The sequence below is a fragment of the Sciurus vulgaris genome (genome assembly GCF_902686455.1).
Source record: "Sciurus vulgaris genome assembly, chromosome: 1".
NCBI lineage: Eukaryota > Metazoa > Chordata > Mammalia > Rodentia > Sciuridae > Sciurus > Sciurus vulgaris.
The window spans coordinates 114,327,553-114,355,503 of record NC_136461.1 but is presented as its reverse complement, the minus strand read 5'-3'; the positions used below and the strand labels follow the sequence as shown (position 1 = coordinate 114,355,503).

Below are 27,951 nucleotides of genomic sequence, written 5' to 3'. Positions count from 1 at the left end.
TTGGGAATGTATGTTTTTTCCCTCCCATTTTTTAAATGACATATAATGTTAAAATGATCACCCTAACAAATAAATAATTTGTACAGGAATGACTGTTACCCTGTGGAATTCAGGGAGCATGCAGATATTTAAGGATTTCAATTCATTTTGCTCTTGGCTTTACACCCCTAACAGCTATGTATCACCTGCCAGTCTCACCTGGGCCTGCCCCTTTAAATTAAAGTGACTACTCCTAGAGATGTTAGTGACATTTTCCATCATGCTAATAAGTTGTAATTTGAAGTCATCTCAATATGTGCATACCTTACAGATCCAAGTGATGTATGTTATTCTCTCCTGCTAGTCTGACATCTACTCTTCAACTTGCAAAAACTTTTTAGACAATTTTTATCTTTGGTTTGAGCTCTTTCCAGACTCACTTGGAGTGCTGACATGTCACACAGGTGTTGCCTGTCTCCTGACTCACGCTCCTTTGGTGTTGTGGACCATCCATCTTGGCTAGGAATGGGGTTTGCTCCCCAGTGACCTCTGCATCCCCTCTGAAAATCCCCATTGGCCTCTCATCCTCTGGAGATGATTTACAAATAACTCAGACCTGGTCAACTGAGACTTTGAAACCTACTGGCCACCAGGGGAGCAGGATGATAGGGCTCCAGAGGCTGAGAGTCAGAAGAGCTGGGTTCCAGGGGTGATTCAGAGACACGACTTCTGGATGACTTTAAATAATTATATTCACCTTTCTGGATCCTGTCTATCTGGAAAATGAGTGGACTGGCCTAGGTGCTCTAACTTCCCCTAAAATTTATATCGTGATGACCTGTTCACCCTCATTTAATGCTGGACTTTTGTTCTATTTTTGTTAATCTTTCTTCTTCTGAAACCTGCTTAAACTATTTGGTCTTTTATTTGATGCATTTTTTTTTTTTGTTTTATTTTGAGAAGTACTGTGTGTATGTGGAGAGAGAGAGAGAGAAAGAGAGCTCTGTGTGTACTTTTCTGAGAATGTATGTTTGTATGGGATGGGATAAACATCATCTCTCTTAGAGTTATCATAGGGCAGGCACTATGGATTCTACTCTCCTTTGTCCTGCTATCATAGGTGTCTTCATGGTGGGAACTCAATAAAAGAAGACTGACTAAGCTGATCAAATCTGACTGTGTATGCACTTTTTGTGTGACTTGGGTGATCTAAGTGTGTGGAGGTGTCTGTGTGTGTCCATCTTCTAAGTACAGGAGTCTACCCCTGCATGTATGTGGGCAATATGTGTTTGAGGATGTGAGTGTTGAGTATACAAGTGTTTGACTCCAAGCATAGTGAACATCAAAAAGGGAAGATGAATGAGGACAAATGATCAGGTTGGAATTTATACAAGAACTATTTTTTGGAGTTATTTTTTTTTTAAGAATAAGGACAGTTTAGGGGCAAGGACTGAGTCAGGGATGGCTTGAAGCAGGTACCACGTATACTTAGGTGTGACTTTACACAGGTGAAAAGAAGAAAGCCCTTCTCCAACTGTAGCAGCCCAGAGTAACAAATGTTGGATGATCTTGAACACTCTCACTGCCAACCCAGGGGTATCCTATATGTAAGATCCGCACAAGCACATTGCTCTCAGTGCCAGGGTTTCTGCCAACAGCGTTTATCCTACTAGTTCCTGCTTCACGCTGAGAGAGTAATGAAGGTTGAATCATCGAATGACACACTCAGCCAGTTGTGGAGTTAAAAGTGATTTAATGAGGACAGAACAGGGAAAATTCACTTGATCCTTCCCAACATCCCTCTTCAGATTAATTCTGAGCCCCTGGAAGACCTACTCATTCAGTGAGACTGAGTCACACTCAGGGGCTCCAGAAACCCTCCATAGTGAATGTGAGGGACATCTTTTTAGGGGGTTCAAGAAGGAGGGATTATGACTCAGGGTGATAGCATGTTAATTTAAGGTCAGAAGAAAAATGGAACTCATGAGCAAAACGGGAAGGGGGATGAAGCATCCAGTGGTTGTCTCTTCAAGGGCATGGCTGTGATCCGTGTTACTTCTGCTTTATCTTCTGCTGAGCTGGTGTTGGAGTGACCATTGAGGGGCAGGGCTCTGACACCTTAGATTGGCAAGGCTCAGGCACCTTGGGTTGGCAGGGCTCAGGCACGCTGGGTTGGCAGGGCTCAGGCACGCTGGGTTGGCAAGGCTCAGGCACCTTGGGTTGGCAGGGCTCAGGCACCTTGGGTTGGCAGGGCTCAGGCACCTTAGGTTGGCAGGGCTCAGGCACCTTGGGTTGGCAGGGCTCAGGCACCTTGGGCTGGCAAGGCTCAGGCACTTTTGTGTGGCAGGGCTCCTTGGTTTTGGGAACACATGGTTCCTGGGGTGGAGGCTGGCAAGGCTGTTTCATCTGGTGCTGCTGCAGCTGAGGGGGCAGGGTGCAGGGCTGCTTCTGCTGCTGGGAACTCATGCTTCAATGATAGCTGGTCCTAGAGACAGAAAAGCTGACTCAATGATTCAATGAAACAGAGACGAAGACAAGTTCAGTGCCCAGTAGATTTCATTTCATGCCCGTTTAGAGAAAAGAGCCTCTTCTTTCCCCTCACTGACCCCTACGTTTGAAAATTTACTATGATGATTTCTGGGATCCTTTAAGAGGAGGAGCTTAAAGGCAGTTTGCTCTGTCCATTGTAATGGGGTTCACTCCTCAGCTTTTCTTCCCCAGACATGTTACATCCCTCATTGGAAAATGCATGAAGAAAACTGGCTTCTGAGAAACACAGATCAGATCTTCTGGAGACTGGCATCACAGACATGACTGTAGTCTATCCTCCTGGTTCTCCTTGGAATGCTGTGTGACCTATAGGATGGCTCTCTGTTAATCCAAGCCCCATGGTTTTGATTCTGGTATTTGCTCACATTATTTCCTATAAAATGCTTTCCCTTTCATGTCTGCTTGTCAAATACTCCTCCATTATGGCTCACATCACATGCCACCACCAAGAGGCTCTTCCTGACCAATGTTTCCCTGAACCCCAAGCCCTTCCCTGCCCTGCACTCCTTAAACTAACTACTATCTACCTTGCATTGCATCTATTTATCTGCATGTATTAACATCCATGATAGGTTGTTAAGTTTGGTAAGTTCCATATTGGTCTATTTATCTAAAGTGTCTAGCATAATGTCTTTTTTTTTTTTTAGCATACTGTCTTAAAGGCAATAAGTACTCAATAGATGGACCTCAATAGGTCCATCTAACAAATTAAAATTTCCATAGTAAGTATCACAACAGAGAAAATTGTGATGTAGACCTGAGCCTTAGCCCTTGTCCTGCTATGAACTTCCTGTGGGCATTTGAATGGATCCCTCTCCTTCTCTGGCCCCCCAATTCCATGGCTGTCCACTGAGGAGACAGACAACCATCTTTAAGTTCCCTTCAAACCCAAACTGTGCTTTAATTTAAAATAAAGATATTCCAGTGTTCTCTAACTCTAGTTAATACACTGCATCAACCTTCTTCCATACATTTATCTTGTCTAGTCTCCAGCAAAAGTAATAAAACAAACAATAAGTTCATATCAGTTGTAATCAGAGACTTACCTGGTATTCAGAGATGAATGGTCTGTCTGGCCACTTGGGTCTGATGTGAAGGAAACAGCCAGCTGGCTTTTATAAGTTGAACAGCTCTCCTCCAGGAAATAGAATTGCCTCAGCTGCTCTGTTTTCATTCCTTACCTGTTACACATGACTCACTCTACTCCCCTCCATCATCCTTTGACTCAGTTTTCATGATGAAAACCGCCCACCGGATTTAATGGCACTGGTAGTCTGACAATGATGTCATCTGGGTTCCACTGTTGCCCTGCCCCTCAGACACAGGTGTCCTGCATGACCAACAGGCCCCTCTGGAGGTTTAACGAGTTAGACCTGAAGGAAGTCTGAGTTCTCTACTGGTTCCATTGTAATGGTTGCTGTTCATGCTTTGGGGGACAGAATACTTTTGGGCAATTGAATGGCTGGGAAAGAGGAGTTGAGGTGGGCACTGGCTGTCTGTCTTAGGTACAAACTAGAGATAAGGAACTGACTGATTACAGACTCCTCAGATCATCTGGGGTGATCCAAGAACTTTATGTCCATGTCCCACATCTTTCTCCTAATTCCATTGAGCCACACACATTCAGAATTATTTACGTATCACCCCCACCCCACCCCTCCCTGGTTGGTTGCTAGTCTGGGAAAACCTGCTTTGCTTTCACCAACCACACCTTCACCCCTCTCCTATTTCATTAAATTTCAACAACTAATCCCTCTTCTGGGATAACCTTTTTCTGTACTCCACCCATTCAGGGGGACATGGCCCTTTCCTCCTTCCTAACCCAACTGTATTCTATCCCCCACCCAAACACCTGGAAGCCTTTTCTAACTGCTTTCACCGCATGCTCATTCATGGAGTCCTTAGTACTTAACCGTCTACCAACTCTTGCCCACTTCTGCCTCCAGCCCCAACACCTCTTCTAGCTTCAATGTTTGCCTCCCTTGTTCGATTGTACTCCTGGGGGCTCTTGAGGGTCAGGGATGTGCCTGCTCAAACCAATGGTGTTCCCATGGTCATATTGCTTTCTCTTCATTCAAAAAATATTGATGGAGCACCTAATATATACCAATCATGTCTGTCATTCTAGGAGCTAAGGATGAAGCCCACTTTCACTGATAGAGAGGGAACTCCTCAGGGTGAGTATAAGCCACTGGATTTAATGGGTCTCAGAGAATCTTTTGTCCACATTGCTCAAAGGATGATTAGGGATTTGAGGCCATGGGAGGTGAAACAACTCACCAAAGGTGGAACAACAGACTCCCAGAGGAAAAGAATGCTACACAGATATTCCATATTCTCCTTTGTTTTAAACCCTTCTGTTTCCCCAGGGGAAATTAAGCCCAGATAGGAAAATGATGAAAGGTAGGATGGGGAGTTCAGACTTCTTTGCTTGGCACTGGGTCTACTCACATGAGTGGAAATGTGAGAGGACAGAAAAAGCCCTGCCTTGTGGGTAAGCCCTTAATCGTTGGTAAAATGCAGCCTCTTAATTAAGAATAAAGCTGCTTCGTGTTTGAAATGGCTCTGGGAATTAACAATAGGTATTTCTAAGCACTGGTAAAAAATAGGAGGAGGCATGATTAGCATAGGTAGAAATAAGGGACTTATGTAGCTCAGCATCTCTCGGTGGACCAGAGTATAAGAGAGGAAGGAAAAAGCTAAAAATGCTAAAATGTCTTTTGAACTCAATTGCTTTCACTCTGGAGGAGGTCTCAGGGCGGCATAGTGACTTGATCAGTGAGACCTTGAGGATGCCTCTGAGCACCTGTTCAGGTATGCCTCCCTCCCTGGTCTGAGAACATAGAACAAGGATTCCCTGAGCTCTTGTACCAACAGTTTTCTCCAATTAGCATAACATGAAACTGAGGTCACTGATTCAGAGCTGTATTCCAAACACAATCTGTTAACAGTTGTAGCCTTGGAAAACTCAAATTACCTTAATACTCAGGTATGTGGATGGCTCCTCTTCTTTATCCCACCCCTCCTTTCCCCAAACACATACCTAATAGTGGTGGAGCATCTGCTGTCTGGGTCATCTCCTATGGACTTGAGTCCAGATCAATCTCCCACTGTGTCCCAAGTCATTGGTCCACATACATTCTCACATGGTGCCTGATGTGTAGTAGTTGCTTAGTATTTGGTAATTGTAGACTGACTGATTGAATGCATGAATGAATGGGTGAGTGAGTGAGTGAGTGAGTGAGTGAGTGAGTGAATGAATGGCATTATTTGTAGAGAGGCCTGGAAACCAGTTAAAGAACTGTTGAGAAGTTTCTTGTAAGAGAAACATTCCCTTGTGATGGGTCTTTAGGGATGAACTGCAAAGGAGAGAGAGGGCTTAGCAAAGGACAGACAAGGCTTCCACTGCCTTTCCCCACCCATCTCCTTTATTTTCAACCAGTTTAATAACTCACCTTTCTCAGGCTAGTGCAGTGCCACTGCCACCCCTGAGTCCCAAGCCTCTTGCCTCATTTCAGCTTGCTGTAGTGGGCTTAGGTCCCTCTCTTTGCCAAATCTCCTCTTCAGGGCCTGTGACTGCAGGAGCTCTAGGCAGAATCTGCTTCTGTGGTTGGGAGGGTTCTGAGCCCTAGAAGAATCTGTTTCTTGATCCTCTGTCCTCCAGTGCTACCCAGCCTGTCTCAGCTCCAGGTGGACCTGAACCCAGCTCTGAAGGTAGGGTACTCCCATGCCCCCTGGATGTGAAGGAATCCCTCTCTCATCAGGTATCTGCCATTGGCTGGACATTCTTGCCTGCCTCCACCTGTGCCACCTTCTCTCCAAGGATGCTCTGGTTCTAACCTCTGGAACTTCCCCTTGATTCCCAACATTGTTTTACATGAATTTATCTGAAGTAATTTATTGGTGACTTGAACTCTCTCCTTTTAGAAGAGTCTTAGTTTCTTCACCACCAGGACTAGGTGAACTTTTGAATCAGGCCTTACAAACTCCCACATGCAACTGGACCTTTTCTGATGATAAGTACAACTCCCAAGATTTCTCAGCCTTGCCCAGGAACCCCAACTTATAGCACAGGAAGCTGCTGCTCTTCCCATGTTGAAAACTGGCTCCCATTCATCCCTAAGTCAGGATCCTCCACTGACTCTGGGTGTCTCTAGTTCACCCCTCATTTGCAAAGCAGGGCAGATTAATGGCCCTAAATTTAATCAGTGGTCAGGCTTTTCTTGGCTTAGATTACTCCTTCCTCACCACTTTCCTAATACTCAGAAGGCCTTGCAGAAATGAGGTTCTAGTCTTTGCTCATGTGCATACTTAAAGCATATTAACATCTGGAAACATGTAGTCTTGGAAAAGTTTGACCTTCTGTCCTCTGATCCTGTTTAGGACCCAGGGAAACCACCATGTCAGCTGCTTGATTCATGAAAAAAAAAAATTTAAATTAACTGAACTATGAAACCGAGATGCCCTTCAACAGATGAATGGTTAAAGAAAATGTGATATATATATCATAAATATATATTATATGACATATATATGATGAAATATCATTCAGCTTTAAAGAAGAATGAAATTCTGGCATTTGCTGGTAAATGGATGGAGTTAGAGAATATCATGCTAAGTGAAATAATCCAAACCCAAAAACCTAAAGGCTGAATGTTTTCTCTGATATGCTAATTCACAATAAGGGGGTAGATAGGAAAGAATAGAGTTACTTTATATTAGGTAGAAGGGAGTGAAGAAATGTGACAGGGTATGGGGGAAGGAATGATAGTAGAGTGAAACAGACATTATTACCTGATGTACATGTATGACTGACTGCATGATTGATGTGATCCTACAATATGTATAATCAGAAAAATGAGAGATTACATTCCATTTATGTATGATCTTTAAAAGTGTGTAAATACATTCTACTGTCATGTACAGCTAGTTAGAACAAATAAAAAAAAATTAAAAAAAGAGTCCTTAACACACATGTCCCCTGCTTCATGAAAAAAACAAGGAATGAAGGAAGAAACATCAGATCCCAATTGTTAGACGCCTCCTGAACACTTTGACCCAACAGACAGGAAAAGTCAAGTTTGCTAACATGGGGGCAGAGGAGAGAGAGGGAAGAGAAAGGTAAGGAGGAGGTACCCATTTTAAGCTCTATAGCAGCACAGTCAGACCAAAGCCTGAATGCCAGATCTCCATTCCACTATCTCCCTAAGAATATAGCCTGTTGCTTTTCCTTCCTTTTTTCTTAACAATTCTGATAGGGTAGAAAAAAGTTAATATGGCTTCTCTTGCTTGATAAGGAAAAGACCCAGGATGCTAAGCTGTTTCAAAGCCTTGTTATGCCCTTATTCCTTGGATAACTTGAACAAGTTGCTTAACTTTTCTGCACTTTTATTGTTGTCATCTTTATAAGAAAAACTTTAAATACTACACAAAATTCTGCTTCTCAATACTAGTGGGGCATTTTATGAGCTAGAGGAATAGTTTTAGAAAAGACACTCATTGAGTGGACATGCTCACACATCTGCACTAATCAACTACCTATCATTTATTTGAGAGAGAGATTCTCTGGGTATGGATGATTGACACAGAGACTCCCCAGGGTACTGGAATCTGGGGCAGTTCAGACTGATGAGCTCTTCTGATCACTCATTGTCCTTTGAAATGTGATGGGGGGCAAAGAGAGAAGCACATGGTTTAAAATTTTCTACAGAAAATCCAAAACTCCATTGGAGGTATACACTGTTTGCAGATACTTTCTTTTATGTATACATCTGTGCCTGCTTTATCCCTGGCCTTCCTTTGAAAGTAAGTTCCTCCAGAGTGCAGAGTTGTCTCTGTAGGGCACAGGTTTGAAAACAAAAGTCTTAACTTGAAATCCATACTCAGTTCCTTACTAGCTATGTGTATGGTATTAGAAAAGTTTACAAATGATAACTACCACTAGCTTGGCATGGACCCTCACACTAGCAGTGCAAGGAACAGATCATAAATATATTCCATAGATGGGGAAGTTGGAACACAAAGACTAAATCACTTGCCCAAATTAATGGGCAAATAGGAGGCTTAGCCAAGATGCAAATCCAGCACTGTGACTCTGTGGCCTTTATGAATCTCAGTTTATCTTATCTGTAACTTAGGAATGATAATATTTGCTCTCTGAGGTGTTATTAAATGATATTACATATGCAAAACTACTATAGTGACTCGAACACAGTGGATGGATAATAGGTATCAAGTGCCTCTCTTCTCATTAGGGTTTGAACTACATCTATTATTAGAAGCTTATCTCCAGTGACTCATAGACTTCCATCATTTTCTTCATTTTTGAAGTAGTCAGTCAGTCAGTCATTTGACACATGTTTGCTGAATGACAGTCAAATGTCAAGTGTGAAGCCTCAGCTTTATGAAATCTGGAGGGGAACTAGCCGGCATCCTATGAGCTTCTGGGGTCCATTCTTCATTTGTGAGGGGTGTATCCCCAACTGATCTAACCATAATACTCTCTTGGGATCTTGCTACAGTCTCTCCATCAGAATGAAGGAGAATAGTTGTGGGCCTGTATTTCTAAAGTATGTACTAGATGGTTTTTATGATTAAACAAGTTGGGAAACACTAGATTTTAAACACAATGGCTTTTCTACCTTGATTACAATCAACACCATCTGGTCTATGTCTGAGTTCCATGACAGCTTTATTTAGTCAATTAATTTTCTAAGACCCCCAGATGATGTGAGGAATTAAAATCACTGCCCTAACAGAAATAACAACTTGCGAGACCTGAACCTATCAGGACTGTCCCAGTCCTATGAACTACTCCAGGTGGAAGGAGGGTCAGGTGGGTGCTAAGGTACCTATGCAAACATTGGTGTTGGTGCAACTGATTCTGATGCATGTGGGTGATTGGCCTGAGGGTATTGGGAGATTTAAGCAATTAAGTACCAAGGAAGGCTAAGTACTTCTACACACCCTTGTACCTCACTCTCCCTCCAAGGAATCATCAAAGGACAGGTTCAGGTTGGTTCAGTAGGGGTTCTAGAGCAAGTAGCCTGGAGGAAGGGGATGATCCTGTGTCACCTTCCTGGACTCTGTCATGTGCATGGTATGGAAATTTTCTAGTGGGTTACAGGCCCATATTTCCTAACTCCAAGGAGCTTCTGACAGGGATAAATTACAACCTTTGGAGTTCCAAAGTACTAAGTATTGTTTTCTGCTGTTGAAAAGGAAAATCTTACCCTCTTAGATTCACTGATGGGGGGCTGTGAATTTAAGCGGCAAAAGACAAATTAACAGGAGAAAGACGTGTTTCTTATTAATGTTAGTGTTTTTTACATTCACAGGAGCTTCACAAAAAAGAAGTGAATACTCAGGGAAGAGGTTAGACTTGAAAAGAAGTAGAAAAGACAATCATAAAATTCATATGTAATCACAAAAGACCCCAAATAGCCAAAGCAATCTTAAGCAAGAAGAACAAAGCTGAATGTGTCATACTATCTGACTTGAGAATACACTAGAAAGTTACAGGAACCCAAATGGCATGGAAATGATATAAACAGAGAGACACATAGGCACAGCCTAGACACATGGAACAGACCAGGAAGCCCAGAAATAAGTCCACAGATTTATAGCTAACTGATTTTTGACTAAGATACCAAGAGGACAATCTTTTCAATAATGTGTTGGGAAAACTGGATATCCACATGTGGAGGAATACAATTAAAACCTTATTTCTTACCATGTAAAATATCATCTCCAAAGAGATGGAAGATTTAAGTACAAGATCCAAACTGTGACACTACTTGAAGAAAATACAGAGGAAATGTTTTATGACGTTGGTTTGGGCAATAACTTTTTGTATATGACCTCAAAAGCACAGGCACCAAAACCAAAAATAGACAAATGGAATAACATCAAGCTAAAAAGCTTCTGCCCAGCAAAGTAAGCAATCCAAAAAGGAAGAGACAGCCTACAGATGGGGAGAAAATATTTTCTTTTTTGTTTTTATTGGTTCATTTTAGAAATACATGACAATAGGGCTCATTTTGGCATAATTATCAAAGCTTGGAATATAATTTGTTCGAATTCAGTATCCAGTATTTCCCCTTCTCCTCCCATTCTCCCACCCCCTGTTCCCTTCCCTCTAGTCTACTGATCTTTCTGCTATGTACTTTTAGTTTTACTTAAATTAGTGTTTTGTGGATGTGCATGCTATCTTTAAATCCTTTGGATGGAAAAAGAAAGAAGTGGTCAAATGGTCGTTCTGTTCTAAGTTTTCTGAGGAATCTCCATACTGTTTTCTAGAATGGTTGCAACAATTTGCAGTCACATCAGTGATTTATGAGTGTACCCTTTCCCCTATATCTTTGCCAGCTCTTACTGTTACTTGTATTCTTGATAATTGCCATTCTGATTGGAGTGAGATGTGATTTCGGTGTACTTTTAATTTGTATTTTTCTAATTGCTAGAGATGTTGAACTTTTTTCATGTATTTGTTGACCATTTTTATTTATTATTTTAAGAAGTGTCTGTTCAGTTCCTATACCCATTTATTGATTGGGTTATTTATTTCCTTGGTGCTAAGTTTTTTGAGTTCTTTGTGTATATCCCAGAGATTAATGTACTGTCTGAGGTGCAGGTGGCAAAGATTTTCTCCTGTTCTGTAGTAGCTCTCTCTTCACACTCTTGATTGTTTCTTTTGCTATGAAGAAGCTTTTTAGTTTTATACCATCCCATTTATTGATTTTTTATTTTACTTTTTACACTTTAGGAATTCTTGTTAAGGAAGTCAATTCCTGAGCTGACATATTGTAGTATTAGTCCTACATTTTCTTCCAGCAGGTACAGGGGTTCTTGTCTTATTCCTAGGTATTTGATTCACTTTGAATTAAATTTTGTGCAAGGTGAGAGATAGAGGTCTAGTTTCATTCTACTATATATGGATTTCCAGTTTTCCCAGCACCATTTGTTGAAGAGCCTATCTTTTCTCTAATGTATATTTTTGGCATCTTTGTTTAGTATGAGATAACTGTACTTATGTGGGTCTGTCTTGTCTCTGTGTCTTCTAGTCTATTCCATTGGTCTTAATGCCTGTTTTGGTGCCAGTACTAGGCTGTTTTGTTACTACAACTTTGTTGCGTAATTGGAGGGCCTGTATTTGTGATGCTTCCTGTTTCACTTTTCTTGCTAATTATCACTTTGGCTATTTTGGGTCTCTTGTTTTGCCAAATTAACTTCATGAATGCTTTTTCTATTTCTATGAAAATGTCATTGGAATTTTGATGGGAATTGCATTGAATATTCATAGTGCTTTCTGATAAAATGACCATTTGGACAATAGTGATTCTGCCTATCCGAGAACATGGGTGATCTTTCCAAGAGGAGAACATGTTTTCAAACTGTACATCTGACAAGAGATTAATATCAAAAATTCATAATAAACTCAACTCCATAGCAAGAAAACAAATAACCTAATTAAACCTGGGTAAAAGGCCTGAGTAGACACCTTTCAAAGGAAGACATATAACTGGTCACAGGCATATTAAAAATGCTCATTATTACCAATTATAAGAAAAAATGTAAACCAAAACCACAGTATCACCTCCTACCTGTAAGAATGGCTATTATAAAAAAGATGAAAGATAATATGTGTTGATGAGGGTATAGAGAAAAGAGAACTCTAACACTACTGTTGGAGATGTAAACTAGTATTCCATTATGGAATAGCAGTATGGAGTTTTCTCAAAAAACCAAAACCAAAACGAAAAATACAGAACTACCATATGGTTCAGCTAACCCACTACTGGATCTACATTTAAAGGAAATGAAAGAAGTATTTTGAGGAGATATCTGTATTCTCATATTTATTGAAGCACTATTCACCATACCTCAAATATGGAATCAACCTCAATGTTCATCAATGAATGAATGGATAAAGGATATGTGGTATTTATAATCCAATGAAATATTATTCAGTTATAAAAAGGAATCAAATTGTCACTTGCAGCAACATGGATGGAACTGGAGGACATCGTGTTAAGTGTAGTAAGCCAGACACAGAAGAACAAGTACCTCACATGGAATATAAAAACATTGATCTCACACACATGGAATATAAAAACATTGATCTCATAGAGGCAGAGAGCAGAATGATAGTTACCAAAGACTTGGGTGGTTGGGGGAGGTGCACAGGATGGGAGAATGTTGACAGAAGAGTATGTAATTACAGTTATATAGTTTTTTTTTAAAGTGTGTGCCAAGAATAGGCAAATTCAGAAGGACAGAAAATAATTGTGGGAGTCAGGGAGATAGTTGGGGTAGGGGAGAAAAATAGGGAGTGACTGCTAATGGCTATAAAGTTTCTTTTCTGTGTGATGAACATATTCTAAAACTGTGGTGATGGTTACACAACTCCATGAATATACTGGGAACCACTAGATTGTACACTTTAAATGGATGGATTATATGATACATGGATTGAATCTTAATAAATCTGTTTTAAAAATGAAAACAAAAGAAAAGAAGATAGAGGGTTGGATTTGAAAGGATAATACACTACAGAGGATATATGGGGAGTCAGGGGAAGACAGGGTGTATTTCAGCAGGCATTGTTTGCTCAGACTCATCTTTGTGCTGGTTCTCTGCCCCTGGTAATAAGAGTTGCTCCACTTGCTCTGATCAGGAGGGGGAGGAATTGTGCCACCTCACAAAGGGAAATTCTTGTACTGCTTTTAGGCAGATAAAGGAAGGGGAGAAAATTCTATCTGTATCTATTGATACTTAATTGTCTTCAGTTCAAAATTACCAAAGTGACACTTTTTTATGTTTTTAATTTTTAAAATTTGTTCTAATTTGTTGTACATGACAGTAGAATGCATTTATACATTCTGACAGATCATACAAAAATGGAGAGTAATCTCCCATCCCTCTCATCATACATATTGCAGGATCACACCGGTCATTGAGACACATATGCACATAAGGCAACAATGTGTGCTTCACTATACTACCATTTATACCCCCAACCCCCTCCCTTCTCCTCCCCTTTCTCCCCTCTACCTAATATAAAGTAACTATTCTTCCTTATCCCCCCACTGCCCCCACTGTGAATTAGCATCTACATATTGGAGAAAACAATAGGCCTTTGGTTTTTTGGGGTTTGGCTTATTTCACTTAGCATGGTATTCTTTAACTCCATCCATTTACCAACAAATGCCATAATTTCATTTTTCTTTAAAGCTGAGTAATATTCCATAATATATACACACCACATTTTCTTATCCATTCATCTGTTGAAGGGCATCTAGATTGGTTCCATATTTAGCTAGGGTGAATTGAACTGCTGTAAACATTGATGTGGTTGTGCAAAGTAACACATTTTAGAGTGGCAGATCCTGACCTCTTCACAGCTTTCCACACTCCCTGTACATCTGTGTAATTCAGAATTAATCTTTATCTTCCAAAATCACCTAAATATCATAGTTGCTACTTCTTTTTAGATTTTCTGGTGACCACAGTCTGAAATTATTCAGGGAATCAGAGCTTCACTCATTTATTTATTTTCTTACATTTTTTTATTGGTGCATTACAGTTGTACATAATGATGGGATTTTTTGTTATGTGTTCATAAATGCACACAATGTAACAAAACAATTTGGCCAATATCATTCCCTAGCACTCCCCCTCCTCCCCAGCCTCCCCACTTCCCACCCTGTGGTCCCTTTCCTCTACTGATCTTCCTTTGATTTTCATGAGATCCCCCATCCCTGCCACCTTTTTTTCATTTTTTCTTTTCCAACTTTTGCATATGAGAGAAAATATATGACCTTTGACCTTCTGAGTTTAACTTATTTCACTTAACATAATGGTCTCTAGTACCATCTGACTTCCTGTGAATAACATGATTTCATTCTTCTTTATGACTGAATAAAGCTCTACTGCATGTATATATATATTTTACATTTTGTTTATCCATTCATCCACTGATGGACAACTAGGTTGGTTTCATACTTTGGCTATTGGTATAGCTGCAGAATGGTATAGCTCAGTCATATGGTGGTTCCATGCCTACTCTTTTGAGGAACCTGCATACTAACTTACAGTCCCAACAACAATGTGAAAGTGTTCCTTTTTCTCCACATCCTCCCCAACCTTTATTATTATTTGTTTTCTTGATAACTTCCCTCCTGACTGGTGTGAGATGAAATCTTAGTGTAGATTTGATTTGCATTTCCCTGTTGATAATGATGTTGAACATTTTTTCATATATTTGCTGACCTTCTCTATTTCTTCTTTGGAGAAGTGTCTGCTTAATTCATTTGCCCACTTATTTATTGGGGGTTTTGTTTCTTTAGTGTTTTTTTTTTGAGTTCTGTATATATTCTAGATATTAATCCTCTTTCAGAAGAGTAGCTATCAAAGGTTTTCTCCCATTATGTAGATTCTCTCCTTTTTATTTTCACTTATTTATTTTCTCACTTTCTGGGCTTTGCTGATGTCCCAAATGCCTATACTTGGCTTATTAGGAAGTCAACAGCTTCACCTCCATGGAGTGAAGAGGGTGGAGTAGGGAACAAAGTCACAAAAAGGCAAAAGAATTCAAGGAATCACTTAATTTTTCAGTCAGGAAGAAGGTATCAAACTTAACCTTACATTTGCTAGGTAAAAGACTGAGATTAAAAAACTTGCCCAAGATCTGTTCACTAGCAGAGTCAGAACCAGAACCCAAGTCTTCTCTTTCCCAGCCCAGAGCTCTTCCCAGCTGGGAAACAGATAACAAGTACACATTATTATAGATTCCTGAACCAGAGTAAAAGGACTTCCACATGGCCACCTTCTATGCAGAGGAGTATCTTTTTTTTTTTTTTCCTTAAATCACAACACATGGTTTTTATTAAAAATTTAGGATCACATGGTAGAGAACTGGAGTTGCCCTGAAAACCAGGACACAAATTTTTTGCTGTATATTTTTCATTTATTCTTTTTAGTTATTTGTGACAGTGGAATGTATCTTGACATCTCATACATACATGGAGTATGACCTCTGTGGTTGTATGTGATGTGGAGTTACACTGTCCTGTGTTCATATATGAACATGGGAGAGTTATGTACAATCCATTCTACTGTCCTTCCCATTCCCATCCCTCTTCCTTCCACCCATTCCCCACTTTCTAATCTGGTGAACATCCACTCCTCCCTCCTCCCTACCTATTGTTAGTCAGCATCCACATATCGGAGAGAACATTCACTTAGTTCTTTGGGATTGCTTATTTCACTTAGCATGACAGCCTCCGGTTCCATCAATTTACCAGAAAATGCCATGATTTCATTCTTCTCTATGACTGACTAATGTTCCATTGTGTATATGTACCACTTTTTCTTTATCTATTCATCTATTGAAGGGCACCTAGTTGGTTCCATAGTTTAGCGATTGTGAATTTAGCTTCTATGAACAGTGATGTGGTCATGTCAGTATAGTATGCTGATTTTAAGTCCTTTGGGTATGTACTGAGGAGAGAGATAACTGGGTCAAATAGTGGTTCCACTCTAAGTTTTCTAAGGAATCTCCGTACTGCTTTCCAGAGTTATAACACCAGTTTGCAGTCCCACCAGCAAGGTATGAGTGTACCTTTTCCCCCACATCCTCACTGACATTTATTGTTACCTGTATTCTTGATAATTGCAATTCTAACTGGAGTGAGATGAAATTTCAGTGTAGTTTTAATTTGCATTTCCCTAACTACTAGAGGTGTTGAACATTTTTTTCATATATTGTTGACCATTTGTATTTTTTCTTCTGTGAAGCATCCCTTCAGTTCTTTGGCTGATTTTTTTTTTGATAGTGTTATTTTTTTTCTTTTTGGTGTTAATATTTTGAGTTCTTTGTATATCCTGGAGATGAAGCTCTATCTGAGGTGCTTGTGGCAAAGATTTTCTCCCATTCTGTATGCTTGCAGAGGAGTATTTCGACTGATACTTTGGGAGTTACCTTCCCCAGGAGTAAATGACAACAACATCAACCATTTGATGAGCATATACTGTATCTAGCCACTTTCTGGATTTTATTACTAGTCCTCACAAAAATGCAACAAATGATTGTTATTAAATCATTACAGCTTTTCATGTACAGGATATATATGATAAAACTTAGATTTGGGGTCCAAGTAACTGAATGAAATCGCCCAGCTAGAAAATGAGAAGCTGGGATTCAGTTCTATGTTATCTGACTGTAGCCCTTACTGCTTTTTAAAAAGTAATGAATGTCTGAACAGCTCCTTTGTAGATACCCAAGCCTGGTCAATTTGACTCTAAAGGGTTCCTGGCCAGAACAGAAAGTGAGGGAATTTGAGACAATCAGGTCTATAACAGATGGATTAGGTTGGGGCACTGTTTTGTTTCAGGGGTGGAGAGAATTTTCTGGGCAAGGTGAGGAGGGACAGTGGAAGGGGAGTGTAGTGAAATATCCCTACCCTGTGGAGTGCTTAGAGGCTTCAGAAACATAAACATAAACATTAACATTAGAAAACATTAGAAAAACAGGAATTTTAATTTCATTAATATATTGCAGGATAGGGTTTAAAGATAAAATGGGAAAATTAGTGAAGGGATAGTGAGAAAAATCACTTAAGTTCATCAGAATGGAAATATTGCCTAGGTAATTTTTAAATTTATATAATCATTTTTAAATAAAAATATATTATTTACAGGAAAATGTGCATGCATACAGCTTATTAATTTTCAAAAAGTGACCACTTCCATTTTACTAGATCCCAGATAAAGATAAAACTTTACCAGCTCCCTGTAAAGATCATTTTCTAGTCATTCTATTGTACAAATGGAGTCATAAAATAAGTAATTTAAATTCCTGCTTTTTTTCTTTAAAGATTATGTCTGTAAGATTCATCCCTATCACGTAGCATAGTTTGTCTAATCTCATTGTTTTGGGGTATCTCATTGTATGAATATATCACAATTAATTTGTCCGTCCTACTGTTAATGGATATTTGAGATATTTTCAATCAGAGGTGTTTACAAATACTGCTATAATAAACATTTTCATACATGTGATTTTAGCAATCACATATACATATTTCTGTTTTGTAGACACTAAAGAGTGAAATTGCTGGAATGTGGATGCATGTGCTGAGCCTTAGAAAATACTGTTTTTTGAAATTATGTCCAATTTACACAGTCATCAGAAGTTTATGAAAGTTCTGAATTACCCATGTAATTACATGGGTAAATACATGGTATTTTCTTTTTTAATTTGTTCTAATTAGTTATATATGACAATAGAATGCATTTGATACATCATACATAAATGGAGTATAACTTCTCATTGCTCTGGTTGCACATGATGTAGAGTTATATAGGTCATGTAATCACATATGCACATAGGGTAATAAGGTCTGATTCATTCTACTATCATTCCTACCCCTACACCCCCTCCCCTCCCTTCACTTTCTTCTGTCTAATCCAAAATATCCCTCTTCTTCCCTAGCTGCCTCCTTATTGTGAATTAGCATCCACATATCAGAGAAAACATTCAATCTTTGTTTATTCGGGATTGGCTTATTTCACTTGGCATGATATTCTCCAGTTTCATCCATTTACCAGCAAACACCGTAATTCCATTCTTCTTTATAGCTCAATAATGTTCCATTGTGTATATGTACTACATTTTCTTTATCCATTCATCTGTTGAAGGGCACCTAGGTTGGTTCCATAGTTTAGTTATTGTAAATTGTGCTGTTATAAACATTGATGTGGCTGTATCACTGTAGTATGATGATTTGAAATCCTTTGGGTATAAACCAAGGAGTGGAATAACTGGGTCAAATGATGGTTCCATTCCAAGTTTTCTGAGGAATCTCCTGCTTTCCATGGTGGTTGCACAAATTTGCAGTTCTGCCACCAGGTATTGTTTTTTAAAATTTTCCTCATATGTTAAACTGTGTAGTGTATCAGAGTTTTATTCTAATTTGCATATCTTAGATCAATTTAATGATAATTGGATATCTCTATAAAATAATGTCTTCCAATACATGAAGATAGCAAATCTCTTTGTTAGTTATTTTATAGTTTTTCTCATTAATATATGTTTTATTAAATTTAGTTAAGGTAACTGATACTTTTAAAATGGTATCTATTTTTATATTGGGGTTTAACTAACAAGAAAATGCACAAATCTGAAATATAATTCATTGTGTTTTTTGGTATACACACACACACACACACACACACACACATAACCACTATTCACAAGATTGGGAACTTTTCCAGAATTCCAGGAAACTTCATCATGTCCCTTTCCAGTCAGTACTCTCCCAAACAATGACTGCTATTAGGGTTTGGATCTTAAATACTCCCCAAAGACCATCTGATCAAAGCCTAGTCTCTAGCTGATGGTGCTGTTGGGAGGTGACAGAAACATCAGGAGGTGGGGCCTAGTTGAAGTAAGTAGGTCACATACAGGAGGGGCATGCCTTTGAAGGGTTTATTCTTTTCTTGAAACCTCCATCTCTTTTTCCTGGCAACTGTTAGGGTGAGTACTTCTGCTCCACCTTGTTCTTTCCATTTTGACCTTTCCAAAGGCTTAAAAAAATGGGGCCAAATGACCATGGACTAAAACATCTGAAACCATTAAGCAAAATAAATATTTCTTGCTCTAAGTTGAATTTCTCAGGTATTTTGTCACAGTGACAGAAAACTGGCTAACACAGAAAGTTGGTACCAGGAATAGGGTCATACTGTGGTGTCATGCTGAGACTAGATCTGATCATGTGTTTCAGAAGCCCTTGGAACTGGTTTGTGGGGGGAGTTTGGAAAGGTTTGGAGATGCAGGCTAGAGAAGCCCTAGAATATTGTACACAGAGCTGTGGGGTGCTTCTGTGTGCACAGGGTCACCTAGGGAGTTACTTTCCCACTTTGAATCATTCAGGCACTTGGAAGCTGCTGCAACTATCATCCAAATGAGCCCACCTACTGCTCCTGTTGTTGGCAGACCTTGCTAGCTCACTTGCATGGTGCTGGTTTTGCAGGTATATATGTTTCATGAGTTATAGGGTCACAGAGGCTTTTACTGAGCTTTCAAAGGAAGTCATGTGAGGCCAGGCAGCATGTGACAGGATCAGAGCTCTTGAGAGGGCAATGTATGAATCTGTCAGAGTGAAGCCTAAGTGCAATGGAGAGACCCCAGGAATTTAGAGATACTAGGAACATACAATGTCTGCTTGAGAAAAGCCAGTCCAAAGGAGTGGCCATGTGGACCATGGCCAACAAGGCCATAGGGGCAGGACTGCCCAAACCCTTCAGGGTTCACATTATGCCATCATGTACCCCAGATGCTGGACATGGGGCTATAGGATTTAAAGTTTGCCTTGCTGGATTTTGGTCAAGCTTTGGTTTGATCCTTTCTGAATATTCTCTTATTCTTCCCTTTTGTAATGGGAATGTTTATCATGTTTCATTATATTTTGGAAGTATATAATTTGTTTTTTGATTTTTACAGGGGATCATAGCTAAGAGCTTGCCGAGAGTCTCAGAGGAGAGTTTGGACTTGGACTTCTCAGCAATGCTTGAACAGTTAAGACTTTAGTAAACTTGGAGGTGGACTGAATGCATTTTGCTCTGTGAGACAGGCATAGCTTTTGGAGCTGGGGGGCAGAATGCTATGGTTTGGATCTTAATGCACATGTACTAAAGGTTTGTCCCCAGTTCAAGGTGCTGTTGGGAGGTAGTGGAAACAGGTGTGGAGTCTAGTTAGAGGAAATAGGACATAGGGGCCATTCCTCTGAAGATTTATTTTATTCCTGGTCCCTGTCTCTTTATCTTTCTTTGCTCCCTGACCTCCATGAGGTGAGCATCTCTGCTCTGCCTTGAGTTCCCCGTCAAAGGTCCAAAGCTCTGGGTTCAAGTAATCATGGATTGAAGTCACTGTAATGGTGAGCCAAAATAAATCTTTCCAGTAAGGGTCCTTCACAGTGAAAACCCAGAATTTCATTATTCTGCTACACCTGTAGTCCACAACTTATCCCAGGGTAAAATTTTTTTGGTTCACCTCTTTGTTCTTCTCCTATTTCTGGAGTCCTCAGGACCCCCAGGTAAGTGCAGAGAATTTACAGATTTGGCCTAGATGTACTCTAGAATGTTGGTTTTCCATTAACTATCTTATTCTGCTCAAGACACAATTCTTTCTACTGTACTTTTAAAAAGCATTTTGTCCATTTGGGGATAGTGAGATCGATAAAGCCCTTATGCTTCAAGGTGTTATAATGTAATAAGAGAATTAAACACATAAAATGAATTATAGTGAAAAATAATTATATGCTTAATTAATAAATAATTATAATTATATTAATAAAAATTTCTATGAAGTGTCATGAATGCTTACAGGAGTTATTAGTTCTTTCTAAAATGTTAAGTGAGTTTCCATGGAGATATTTGAACCAAACTCTTGTAGTCAAAAGATTATCTTCAACAAAAAAGTGGGGAACTGGTATTCTATACAGAAGAAATAGCATGAATGAAAAACCAGAGGCATCAAAACTTAATGGTATATTTGGAGAAAGGTGAATTATCTGGTGTGGCTAGATAGTGGTGGGGTTTTGGTCTTACAGGGGAATTTTGGTGTAATACATGAGTTTTTATACTTTAAAGTATACAGGAATTGTGGGAGAATTTTTTTTTGTAACCAAAACTTCAATCCCAAGGATTCTCACAAAACATATTACAAATGACAGCATGAAAAAAAAAAAATCTTGTACCATAACTCAAAAGTTCAGCTCTATAATGTACCCTTAAACTGGCAAGACATTGGTATTTTAAAATCTCAAATTTCCAAATAATGAATGTTACAAATAGCTATGTATTCACATATAAGCAATCACATAAGAACTTATGACCTAAGCAAAGGTAAACTTTTCTTGAAACAGATTCTACACCAGCTAGGCAACCTGTGTCCCGGGTGAAGACTAGCTGGATTTTATAAAACATCTAGTTTAATAGTGCAGATTTTATCTTTACCTGCTTGCCTGTGTTCACAGCTGCACTTCAAGATTGCTTTTTCATCCACACCTGCATACTATACTCCAGCTATTAAAAAGTAAATCTTGGTTTGATTGTTTTGCCAGTTTTGTTCCTATAACATTAGAACATCACACTTTAGTTGGGCAGGATTTAGAGGTTTATTTTCAGTCTATGCAAGACTAAAGTTCAAAGCAAATTCAATTTTACTTAAGGGAACATTGTAAAGTAACAATTCTTGGTGTTACATGCCTCATATGATCCATTTCAAACCATAGAGAATTACATCTTTATGTGTCACTGTTCCAAGAGACAAATAAATTCGAACAGCTAAGACATCTTAAAAATGCACCAAGCTTATGAAGTCTCAAACAAAACCTGAATTTTTTGCACATACTCCTGACAAATGAAGTTATTTCCTGTACACCACTTCTCTTGCAAACTGGTCTTCTATTTCCTTTCATTTGACCTAGATCAGCTAGGAGACTTAGAGAAGGATAGGACAGCTTGTGATTTCTCTCCCGAGACAGTGATCTCTCTCTTCTCCTATCTCTAGAAAGGGACCTGCTCCAGCTGCGAGAGAAGCTTCTCCTTCTTGGATATCTGCTGCAAGATGGAGGACTCCTATGATAATCATCTCAAGGGCAATGACTCCAAGAGGGAGTCACGATTTTGACTCCTTTTTTCATCATTCAACAGTTCCACTCTTATACGACAGCCACAAAGTTTTCTTCCATCTAGATCTCAGACAGCATCAGCTGCATCTCGGGGATCTTCAAATTCAACAAAAGCAAAGCCGGGTGGGTTTCTAGCAACCCACACACTTCAGAGTGGTCCACAGTAGCCAAAAGCCCATTCCAATTCAGTCTTGTGACCATTGTTTCCAAGATTACCTACATAAACCTTACAGTCCAATGGACAAGAATCATGATGCATTTTGAGATCGTGGGTTAGAAATGTGGAGGCTCAAATCCACAGGATCCAATGGGTCTTGCTGCTCCTACTCCAGCTCAGCATCCACAGATGCCCAAGCTTACCCAGTGTCCATGAAATGGCCGAGAATTTTTTTTGAGGCATGGTCTCACTCTGCTACCCAGGCTGATCTCAAACGCCTTGCCTCAAGTGATCCTCTTGCCTCAGGTTTCTGAGTAGCTAGGACCACAGGCACATGTTACTATGTCCACCTAGGAGAGTTCTTAAGTTTTATTTTTGGTCAGGGAAGAAGTTGAAACAAATGTTACTTTGTGTTTTGACAATATTTTACTTTATGTGCAAGGGAACCAGGAATCACCCTTCTTTTACCACAAGCATGGGTGGGATTTTGATAAACGTCAATGTTGCTTTGTGAATCCTTCAACGGTGAAATTGCATGAACATATTTCTTTATGAGAGAAATGGGTAATCACATAATTCCCAAAGAGATAGGACCCTGTCCCTGGCCATTGGTGTGGAAGCTTACTGAGTTAATAACCTGGGACACAGACAATGCAGAAGCATTGTTTGTTTGTTTGTTTTCATTCAAGTCTGTCCAAGTAGCTGGAGATGTTGCAAATTTGTCAGCTCTGGAATCCATAAATCTGTGGGAGGACTTGATAGGACCTTCCTAGGAGACATAGCATTAAAAAAGCAATGGGATCCAGAACTGGCAGGAGCTTAGATGGAAGGAAGTCAGGAAGAGGGTTGCTGAGATGCATCAGTCTTTGACAGAGGGGAGTTATTTTAGGATGTAGGGATTGGGAGGCAGAAAGACTGTCAAAGACTTCTTGGGGTTAGAAACATTCATTTCTGAATCTTGTTTGTTTTTGTGGTACTGGGGATTGAACCAAGGGCTTCCTGTATGCTAAGGAAGTGCTCTATCTCTGAATCACATCCCCAGTCCATGAATCTTGGATTTACAATGTTTGATGTTCCTGGTTAGTGTCTATATACACTAAATTTTAAGTAATTATTAGTGGGAAGTATCAACCATGGGCAGTGATTTTAAGGGGAAGTGGAGAAGGTGGCAATTCATTCCTTTTCAGGCCAGTTTGTTAAATGAATAATAACATTATTCATAATAATGAATATTGAATATATATATTCAATATATATATAATTCATAATAATGAATATTGAATATATATATTCAATATATATTGAATATATATTCATAATAATGAATATTCATAATAATGAATAATGTTATTATTATAATAATGTTATAATAATGGCATTGCCAGTGGTTGCAATTAAAGTTTCAGTGAACAGATTCCAAGAGAAGAATAAAGCTCCAGGGGGGAAATCCAGCTTTGTGTCTAGCTACTCCTCCCCAGGTCCTTCCTTCAAAGGACCTTCTCTGTTCACATCTGGGAGGTTTGCTACTTCTTTCTAATGTAGGCAAACTGGCTTCATGCCAGATTAGGAAGGTTAGGCTCCCAACTACAAAAACAGGGCTTCTTCCGTCAGTTCTATGAGGTCAGGCTGGCAAAACCAAGCTCAGTATACTTTGAACAAACTCTGTGCATGGCAGCCCCTGCAGTGACCTTTTCCTGTATAAGAAAATGACTTTGACTTTCAAACAGGAGACTGAGTCTCAGGATAGCTTTGGGAAACCAGCATAGGCAGAGTGTAAAATTAAGCTCATACCAGAATTTTCTAAATATCAGAAGAGTGAGTGAGGAGTGTGAGTTAATGAACAAATGAATAAACAATAAAAAATACATGAAAAGTCATTTGCATGTTTGTATAAATGTCTTGTAGCACTCAGGTCATTTATGTACGTTTTATCTGATGTTTCAGAGTGACAACTTCTAAGAGGCAAAACCACATTCATTAATGGTAGGAACAAAACATTTCCTACACATTTTGATCTTCCCTAGATGGGAACCCATGGTCTCTGGACTTGTTTTCTCCCCTTTTTTACTTGAGATGTGTCAAGATCTGACCTCCCCACTGTGGTTAGCTACCAGAGAGTAACTGTGCCCATGTGCGGATGCTCTGAACTCCCAGACATTACTCACTCACTCTCTTCCCCAATATTACTTCTGTGGCTGGGAGTGGGAAGAATCAGTCATCTCAGCAAGCAGACAAATTTACTACATGAAGCACACATTTATTAGCAGGGTAAACAGAAGTGCAGACAGGGGGCATTGGGGAACATATTGAGGCAGAAGCGATGCATCAGCTCTGATGTACACTCTCGTCAGGGTAGAGCACCAGGAAAAGCCCAGATCTTTCCCTGCTTTGGGATATGGATGGGGCCATAGTTATGGCCATGATGGAGGCTGGAGAGGGAGAGGCCTTTCTCAAGCCCACCTGGGAGATCATCAGAGTGGGATATAGAAAAGGCTTTGGAACGAAGGAGGGGCTTATGATGAGAGGTTCAACAGGAGGAAATTCTTACAATGATTTGTTGGACCCCAGGTAGAGGAGGAGGGGAAATCTGGAGTTGGAGGAATGCAGGAAGAAGACAAGGCTCCCTCTAGTAACCTGGATGGCAGGTGGAAGATAATCCCCAATCCATCCTTACTTCTGTTTATTCTTGGGAGTTTGCTGGGATGAGGGGCACATATGCTGGCTTGTGCCCTTGGGTGAGCATTGCTTCTTGGCTTGGGGAGCACATGGATCCTTGGTTTTAGGAGCACATGTCTCTTGACATTTGACAGGGGGTGGCTGACAGGGCTGCTTCACCTGCTGCTGCTGGACCTGCTGGGGTGGGCACTGCTGCTGCTGCTGTTGCTGCTGTGAAGACATTGCTCCAAGAACAGGTGAGTCTGAAGGAAACCCAAGTAGAGATAGCATGAGAAGGGCTCCCTCCCTCTATCCTGTCTGAATCCTTAGAGGAGTGTTTTCCTCTAACAGCCAGGCACATGACACATGATTAATTGCTTCAAGTTGACCAATGATTGATTTACACACCACTCACTAGGATCTTCCTCTCTCCCTTTCTTCATTCTCCTGTGATGTTCAGATTTCCTATCTTCCTTCATCCTCCTATGGACTCCTGACTTAACTGAACATGACTTATTTCTCAGTCTTACCAGGAAATAAGGTGTGGTGATGAACAGAGGATTAAAAGTAGCCTAAGCATTCTGTAAGTTTAAGGTGTGAGATCTTCACTGATGGACAAGTCAACTGGCTACCTTGAATCATGCAGATGGTGAGTGTGGACAAGGAAGGAAGGGCATGAAGAAGAAGGTAGAGCAGTCTCTGTTTCAGAGGGCAGTGTGATGGTGTGATGAGACTGGAGAAAGGGCGTAACAGGAATACAGATGCCTGGTTCTAATGCCCACTCTGCTCCTGACTCACCATGGAATGACAAGGAAAGTCACTGAACCTGCCTATAGTATGAGTGGTCCCCATGTAGGACTGGGGACCATGAGGGCCAAATACTTCACTGGAGGCAAAGGATCATAGGAGGATTTTTTACCAAGAGGGAATCTGGTTCCAAGGAAAGAGAACTATTCAACCAGGCTCTGGCATGGGTTTAGATGCAAACTTGCCAGTCACTGGCCAGGTGTACCTGTGGGCACTCTGCTTTCTCTGGACCTCTGCTCTTAATGAAGAATGCAGATTGGAAATTTTCTGAGGCCTTATTAGTTCTAATGAGGATCTCTGGCTTTCTTTGTAGATAAAATCCCTCATCTATAAATTGGTGATTATAAATGGGAAGTATAGGTCCCAGAAAGTGGAGAGTTGGCAATTGGAATAGTGAGGTACAGGAGATGTGCAGTATGAAATACTGTGTCTAGATACCTACTTCTAAAAACCTAAAAAGCATAGTTTAAAGCTGGTAGTAGGGCCCAAAGGCAAAACGGAATGAGAAAAGTTTAGGGAGGACTCAGAATTGTTACAAAACACTACAGCCCTAAATTCCGCCCTCTTCATGCGTTCAGAATCAGGAAATGTCATATCTAGCAATGGTGTGGAAGGACATTGAATTTCCTAAGTTATAATTATCATCACATTTGTGTAATTGTCAAGAAGCTATGTCATTCCATAATTACCCAAGAATAGGAGAGGAGCTTGGCCTAGCGGCTTAAAGCAGTTCAAGGAGAAGGAAAGAGCCCAGCAGATCCCAGGGGAACAGGGGCAGTCTCACTTACCAGAGGCAGTGAAGTGGACCCTGGAGAGGAGGCTGAGTGCAGATCCTTGGGCAGCCACTCCTGGAATCCTTATAAGGGCCCCCAACCTGCCGCAGGCTCTTGGTGTGGCCCGATTACCTGCTCCCAGGGAATTCCTCACCCACTTCTCCCACCTGCACTTCCTCCAGAGACTTGCTTTACTGACCTGTTTTGACGGAAACCACCCACCAGATATTTCTAGCACTCTGGGTTTCTGTACCTGAGCTGATTTACCCACTGGAAGAGTTTGCTTCATCTCAAGATCTTTTAAAAACAAAGCAAATCTGAGGAGCTACTTGTAAACTGAGGGAAGAAACATTGAGGAAAGGAGAAGGAGAAGGGGAGGATGAGGTCTGGGATAATTCTGACAAAAATAGAAACATTGTTTCTGATGCTAATCACTGTCATTTATTGAATAATCACTGTGTACCTAGCAGTGAGACAATACTTATCATGCCCATTATTTCATTTTGTCTTTATATCCCCTCTTAGACAAATGCTATTGTTATCATTTTGCAGATAAGAAAATGATACTGAGAAAGATTACATAGGTAATAAATAGCAGGGGTGGGATTTGAACTCAGAGCTGGATGATCCAAAGAACCCAGATTCTTAAACATTGGTCAATGCCTAGTCACAGGTGACATCTACCCCCTCTCTTTTCCCTAACACCAGTGCCTTTGGGTTTCCTGACCCTGAGGGACCATTTGCAGAGTATTCTATGAGGCCTCTCATGTCGGGAACAGTGTTAAGTGATACTTCAGCACATGGTACTGCTGTCCCCCACCTCCCAACCCAGAAGAGATCTGTTGAGGATATTAGTGATGACCAGAGGGTGGGATAGAACTTGGTCTCTGTGGTAGGCATGTCAAATAAAATATAGCCCATCCAGTTAAATTTGAATTTCAGATAACTTTCTGAAGAATGTCCCAAATAATGTATGAGACATCTTTTACTAGAAAATTATTTGTTGTTTATCTGAAATATAAATGTAAGTGGGAAGGTTCTATTTTTTTTATTTCTTTTTTTTTTTTTGTTCTTTTTAGATACATGTGATAGTGGAGTGTATTTTGATGTATTATACATACATGGAGTATAACATATTCTAATTAGAATCCCATTCATGTGGGGTTGTACATGATGTGGGGTTTCACTGGTGATGTATTCATATATGAACATAGGAAAGTTATGTCCAATTTGTTCTACTGTCTTTCCTATTCCCATCCCTCCTACCTTCCCTTCATTTCCCTTTGTCTAATCCAATGAACTTGTATTTTTCCATACCCCTCCCCTTATTATGTTT

The 27,951-nt window shown here is 40.0% G+C and overlaps 2 protein-coding genes and 1 pseudogene across 4 annotated transcripts; all 3 read right to left on the bottom strand.

Annotated features, from left to right (window-relative positions):
- Nucleotides 1–1,712: 1,712 nt before the first annotated feature.
- Nucleotides 1,713–3,662, bottom strand: LOC306670777 (uncharacterized protein). 2 transcript variants are annotated; one of them, XM_079155719.1, is made up of 3 exons: nt 3,576–3,662; nt 2,194–2,464; nt 1,713–2,121 (listed from the first exon to the last, which is right to left on the bottom strand). In XM_079155719.1, exons 2-3 carry the CDS (start codon nt 2,443–2,445, stop codon nt 2,032–2,034), a joined length of 342 nt encoding a protein of 113 aa, XP_079011845.1. In that variant the 5' UTR covers nt 2,446–2,464; nt 3,576–3,662; the 3' UTR covers nt 1,713–2,031. The 2 variants fall into 2 exon arrangements, with proteins under 2 accessions (XP_079011845.1, XP_079011844.1); XM_079155718.1 differs by having other exon boundaries at nt 1,713–2,464.
- An 18,334-nt stretch (nt 3,663–21,996) lies between these two features.
- On the bottom strand, nt 21,997–22,533 carry LOC306670700 (serine/arginine-rich splicing factor 3-like; annotated as a pseudogene). The gene has a single exon. The product of its transcript is annotated as a serine/arginine-rich splicing factor 3-like (transcript).
- Nucleotides 22,534–24,627: 2,094 nt separating this feature from the next.
- On the bottom strand, nt 24,628–26,709 carry SPRR4 (small proline rich protein 4). Its single transcript, XM_079155948.1, has 2 exons — nt 26,631–26,709; nt 24,628–25,298 (listed from the first exon to the last, which is right to left on the bottom strand). Exon 2 carries the CDS (start codon nt 25,276–25,278, stop codon nt 25,051–25,053), a length of 228 nt encoding a protein of 75 aa, XP_079012074.1. The 5' UTR covers nt 25,279–25,298; nt 26,631–26,709; the 3' UTR covers nt 24,628–25,050.
- Nucleotides 26,710–27,951: the final 1,242 nt, after the last annotated feature.